This window comes from Oculina patagonica, chromosome 12 (genome assembly GCF_052425735.1).
Source record: "Oculina patagonica isolate OP01 chromosome 12, crgOcupat, whole genome shotgun sequence".
Taxonomy (NCBI): Eukaryota; Metazoa; Cnidaria; class Anthozoa; order Scleractinia; family Oculinidae; genus Oculina; species Oculina patagonica.
The window spans coordinates 26,936,114-26,942,113 of record NC_135769.1 but is presented as its reverse complement, the minus strand read 5'-3'; the positions used below and the strand labels follow the sequence as shown (position 1 = coordinate 26,942,113).

Genomic DNA, 6,000 nt, shown 5'->3' with positions numbered 1-6,000 from the left:
CATTAGAGATAAAATTAAAACTGACGGATCTCAGTTCAGAAACTTTCCAAGTAAATATTGGGGAAGGAACCTATCAAAACGGTTTTATTATCACGTATTTTACTTGCTGATTGTGAAGATCATATTTTTTGTCTTACACTCCGATACGTACCAATTGTCACAATATGCCACGTTATGATTAAGTTTCTCATTTCAGAGCGATAATTGCGGTTCGATGATTGTTTAAAATGTGATTGAATAGATTCGAAATAGACGCCACAACGGCTTTTCTGAAAACAACAACTATTGAACAACAAGCTACTATGGGAAAGACAAAATAGCGTCGAGTTTTTTATACAACAAATACAGAAATTTCCGTTGTTGAAAAAATGGAGAACTGCACGGTGACGCATTGTGAAAACGCAACATCGACGACTGGAAATGTGAGCGACACTCAAGCGAATGGCTCAGTCACCAACTTGAAGTCGTCTCCTGCCGATGAATTAAAACTAAGTCTTCAGGTATTAATCGCTTTGTTTGGACTAGTTGGCAACGTTTTGGTGTTCATCGCCATACGAGAACTGAAAAACAAGAAGTCAACAACGGATGTCTACATACAAAACTTAGCCATTGCGGACCTTGGCGTTTTGATGTTGTTGTTCCCGCTTGTCGCTATCAGAGAAAGAGCACCTTTTGGCTGGCCTCTTGGAAAGTTTGTCTGCCTCTTTCTATATCCCATTCCCGACACATTCCAGGGTGCGTCCGTTTGGTGTATTGCGGCCGTCGCCATTGAGCGGTACCGAAAAATGTTAACACCGCGGAGACATAATCAAACCAGACGCAAGACTATACTTAAAAGGACTAAGATTGTTTCTGCTTGTGTGTGGGTGGTATCGTTTTTAATCTTTTCATTACCACTGTATTTTATTGTCGAATATCGCGAATTCCCGAACTGTGGTAAATGGTGTGGGCCCGTATGGCCTTCTTGGGATCGCAACTGGGTGTTAGCGCGAAGCTACACGGGTTTGTTGACAATATTTTCTTACATCATGCCACTCGCTATTATTTCTTGGACGTATCTCGCGATATCACGCACTATACATCGTAGCAATGTCTTCATCAAATCTCTGAAGGGCGGTGATGGCAAGGCAAACGACAAAGACCGTTTTTCTCTGACCAGTAAAAATGTTCGCCTTCGTCAAAACAAACGAGCGAAGAAAATTCTAACACCAATCGTTGTGATATTTGCGGTCACGATGCTTCCTTTAAGCATTTTACGTATAACTGTCGTAGTTTGGACGGAAATTGCGGCACAAAACTTTTACGAAAATCTACTTTATGCCGTGATGGTTTTTGTCATGCTAAACTCTTCGGCGAATCCAGTTATTTATTTTATAGCTAGCAAGAATTTTCGCAGGAGAATAAAGAATTTACTTCGGTCTCGATGAGCCACCAAGGATAATATTCAGGATAATATCTTTACTCACTGCTATACCTAACGCATGAAAAACCCGATTTTGCTCGTTTTCCTTCTCGTCAGACACGTGCGTGGAAACAAGGTACTTTTAGCTACGCTTAATTTTATGACTTATCAAAACTCAAAGCCACTCGACAGTGAAAGTACTCAGAAAAGATCAAAAAACAAATTCATGAATTCTTCACGTGCACAAATACAAACTTGTACATTTCCAATAGGAGCTAATAGGTAAATATGCAAAGTTCCAGTGAACACCCAGACCACCATTCGGTCTTGTCTTTGATCTAACAATGTTAATTGGAATAGAGCGGTTTTCACTTGAGTGTCGAAAGTTAATTGCGTTTGCTTTGGTTTTGCATTGCTACGCTTGGTGATTGGCTTAAAAATTTCGCGCCACTTCCTCAGCCAATCAGAACTAAAACCAAAACCAATCGTGACTCGCTCGCGCACGTTTTCCCGCGCTTTGTGTCAGCTACATGTATTTGCTTCGAGTTTTGATTGGTTCACTGGATTGTCAGTGTCCTTTGTGATTGGCCAGAGTAATTACCCAAACCCACCATTTGGTTTTGGTTTTACGACACTCAATTGAAAACTGCTCTAGCTGTATGTCGTGACTCCTGTAACTTTGTTTAGTCTACCGAAGTCTCAATTTTATCTATGTTTGTCTGTCAAGTATTATTAACAACAGGAACAGAATGTTCAAAAGATAATTTAAAGGAGCTATGTCACGGTATTTTAACTCATTTTTTTTTTGTGATGAAGAAAATTCATTTCAAATTGAAGGAAAGCTCAAAATAAAGAAGAAGTAATTATTAGATTAGATCTGTGACATTTGTACTTCCTTTTAGATTTTAATACTTTTTTATTTCACATTTTTAACCTTAGTTAGTAGTATTTTAATTCTTGTCCTAGTTTTTAATCTTAGTTAGCGTACAACATAGGTTTTGTCTTTTTATTGTATTTTAGATTTTAATGTATTTTAATTTTAACATTTATTTTTTCAGAGGACCCTCCTGAAAACCACCCCCTTGGTGATTGGAGGCCTCCTCTTAAAATATTATTTATTATTATTATTATTATTATTATTAACCAAAAATATATAAGGATGGTTAAGAGTGTGGAAGATTAACATGTTTAACGCCAAACTTGGCCAAATTTTCAAGATGGCCGTCCGTGACTAGCTCCCTTAATTCAGTGGCAGATCAGAGATAAATTAAAATTGACGGATCTCAGCTCAGCCTTTCAATTAGCGACCTTTAGATTTGACTACGAATACGAGATCGAGTACGAGTATGAGTTTGGATTTTCGAGACAAATGTATTCCCGAACTGTAACTCTTTCATGTTGCTAACTAACACATAAATCTGACGTTAGGGATAAGATTGGTGTGATAAGTGATTAAATGAGGCACACGAATTTGGTTTGAAAACTCGTACTCGTACTCAATCTCGAACTTGTAGTCAAACCTAAAGGTCGTTATTAATGTTTGGAGAGGAACCTATGAAAATTTTTGCTAATACGTATTTTATTTGCTGTTTTTGAAGATAACCTTTTTGTCTGGCACTTGTCGAAATTTTTCATTACATTAGTGACAACTCCTTTTAGATTGAGTTGCATTCTGTAATTGAGTTTTTTCACTTAAGTGCAATAAATCCGGTCCTTTAGGAGATGTTGATTGTTTAAATGCGATTGGAGCGAAATCAACGCCGCAAGGCGCTTTCGGAAACCATCAATTATACCTTGAGGCAAACTTCGCTGAAAGCATCTCGATCGCACCTGTTTTCCTGTTTCATGGTCATTTGAATTTCTGAAGGCAGGTAAAGAGATTAAAAATTGTTCCACGACGTCAAGTGTTATTACACTTTAGCTGTGTCGCAACGTTTACAGATTACCTCGAGCTTAAAGAAGTTAAAACTTCGATACAGCTGGCCGTTAAATTGGAAATAATTGAACTTGCTTTACAGATTATCGAAGTCTAAAGTGAAGCTTAATTTGCAACGTCTTTGGCGCATAAATGTTACGACAAACTACTTTAGGCGAGCGAAATTAGCGTCGACTTTTTAATTGAAAAGAAATTTTAGTTCCTGAGAAAATGGAGAATTGCACGGTGAAGTATTGTGGTAACGCAACATCGACGACTGGAAATTCTATATACAGTTTCAATGTGAGCGACTCTCATGCGAATGGCTCAGCCACCAACTTGGATTCGTCTCTTGCCGGCGATGAATTAAAACTAAGTCTTCAAGTTTTAGTCGCCTTGTTCGGAATAGTTGGCAACGTTTTGGTGTTCATCGTTATACAAGAACTGAAAAACAAGAAGTCAACAACAGATGTCTATGTACAAAACTTAGCCATTGCGGACCTTGGCATTTTGATTCTGTTGTTCCCGCTTGTCGCTATCAGAGAAAGAGCGCCCTTTGCCTGGCCGCTTGGAAAGTTTGCCTGCCTCTTTCTATATCCAATCCCCGACACATTCCAGGGTGCGTCCGTTTGGTGTATTGCGGCTATCGCCATTGAGCGGTATCGGAAAATGTTAACACCGCGGAGACATAATCAAACCAGACGCAAGACTATAATTAAAAGGGCTAAGTTTGTTTCTGCTTGTGTGTGGGTGGTATCGTTTTTAATCTTTTCATTACCACTGTATTTTGTTGTTGAATATCGTGAATTCCCGAACAGTGGTAAATGGTGTGGGCCCGTATGGCCTTCTTGGGATCGCCAGTGGGTATTAGCACGAACCTACACGGGTTTGTTGACAATACTTTCTTACATAATGCCACTCGCTATTATTTCTTGGACGTATCTCGCGATATCACGTACTATACATCGTAGCAATGTCTTCATCAAAGCTCTGAAGCGCGGGGATGGCAAGGCAAACGACAAAGACCCTTGTTCTCTGACCAGCAAAAATGTTCGCCTTCGTCAAAACAAACGAGCCAAGAAGATTCTAACACCAATCGTTGTGGTATTTGCGGTTACGATGCTTCCTTTAAGCATTTTACGTATAACTGTCGTAGTTTGGACGGAAATTGCGGCACAAAACTTTTACGAAAATCTACTTTATGCCGTGATGGTTTTTGTCATGCTTAACTCTTCGGTGAATCCAGTTATTTATTCTATAGCTAGCAAGAATTTTCGTAGGAGAATAAAGAATTTACTTTGGTCTCGATAAGCCGCCAACGAAAATGTTCAGGAGTTTGTATTAGAAAAGTGATTTAAAATGCAGCTGCAATATTTATGTTTGATTTTCTGCGCTCTACTCACTGCTCCTGCTAAGGCATGAGTCTTCTAAGAAAGACTTTGACAAAAAAAGCTTTGACATACAAAAATTACTTTTACTTATTAATAATTATTGTACATACATGTTACTCTACAAACTAAGGCAATGTAAATCATTCAGAGGAAAACAGTGGCTATTACCTGGATATTACAGTTGACATAACACATAATGAAGATAAATATTCAATACCTAAGTAGCAGTAAAACATTAACTTTGATTGGGTATCAGATATAAATAAGGTTATTACATAGAAAAAAAGGCATAAATATACTTCCCCACTACAATAATCCGATTTTTCATGACGTCTGTTAAGTTAAAGAAAAGGCGATTAACTTAGTTTATTTTCGCGGAAACGTAATTTCGCGTAAATGGAAGACGCAAATTTCGCAATAAGGTAAAAATCGCTTTGAAAGGAACTAAATTACCGATCCATCAACAAACGGATAGTAAAAAAAGAACAAAACAAAAAAAGGCGATTAACTTAGTTTATTTTCGCGGAAACGTAATTTCGCGTAAATGGAAGACGCAAATTTCGCAATAAGGTAAAAATCGCTTTGAAAGGAACTAAATTAACGATCCATCAACAAACGGATAGTAAAAAAAGAACAAAACAAAAAAAGGTTGGAATGTTCGTTTGCGACAAAGAACAACCCTTGCCTTGTTTTTGTTGTATGAGAAACAGGGTGTGAACACGTGTAATCATGTGAACTGATGTTGAGTTTTACAGCGTGTCATTAATTTTCGAGGGAACTTTTTTACGCGGATCTTACATTTGGATAATCGCGAGATTCTCGAGTAAAATATACTTAGTCAGTAAAATATGCTTAGTCGGTAAATAACAACGTTTCAAATGTTGACACAGTTGAAAGCTTTATTAAAATGGGGTTTATGTCGTGAATCCTATAACTTTGTTTAGTCTACCGAAGTTTTATCTTTGTTTTTCCAGTCAAGCAGCTGACAGAATGTTCAAAAGCAAATTTACATTATAAAGGAGAAATGTCACGAGATTATCAGGAAATCGAGTAATATTGATTTTAGTTGGACAAAAATCGAGTACCAGAATAATTTAAATCCTATCGCGTTATTTTCTACCCTTTTTAAAAGCTAAATATGCAAGTAATTAATCCCTTAATTCAGTGGCAGATCAGAGATAAAATTACAATTGACGGATCTCAGTTCAGAAGCCTTTCAATAGCGACCTTTAGATTTGACTACGAGTACGAGTTTGAAATTTCGCGACAATTGTATCCCCCGAACTATATCT

General features: G+C 37.6%; 2 protein-coding genes across 2 annotated transcripts; both read left to right on the top strand.

Annotated features, from left to right (window-relative positions):
* Window positions 1-368: 368 nt before the first annotated feature.
* LOC144633955 (somatostatin receptor type 5-like) lies at window positions 369-1,532 on the top strand. Its single transcript, XM_078492885.1, has one exon. The coding sequence runs from the start codon at window positions 369-371 to the stop codon at window positions 1,425-1,427; it is 1,059 nt and encodes a 352-aa protein (XP_078349011.1). The 3' UTR covers window positions 1,428-1,532.
* Window positions 1,533-3,289: 1,757 nt separating this feature from the next.
* LOC144633907 (neuromedin-U receptor 2-like) lies at window positions 3,290-5,194 on the top strand. The gene has a single exon (XM_078492835.1). The coding sequence runs from the start codon at window positions 3,549-3,551 to the stop codon at window positions 4,626-4,628; it is 1,080 nt and encodes a 359-aa protein (XP_078348961.1). The 5' UTR covers window positions 3,290-3,548; the 3' UTR covers window positions 4,629-5,194.
* The last annotated feature ends 806 nt before the right edge of the window (window positions 5,195-6,000 follow it).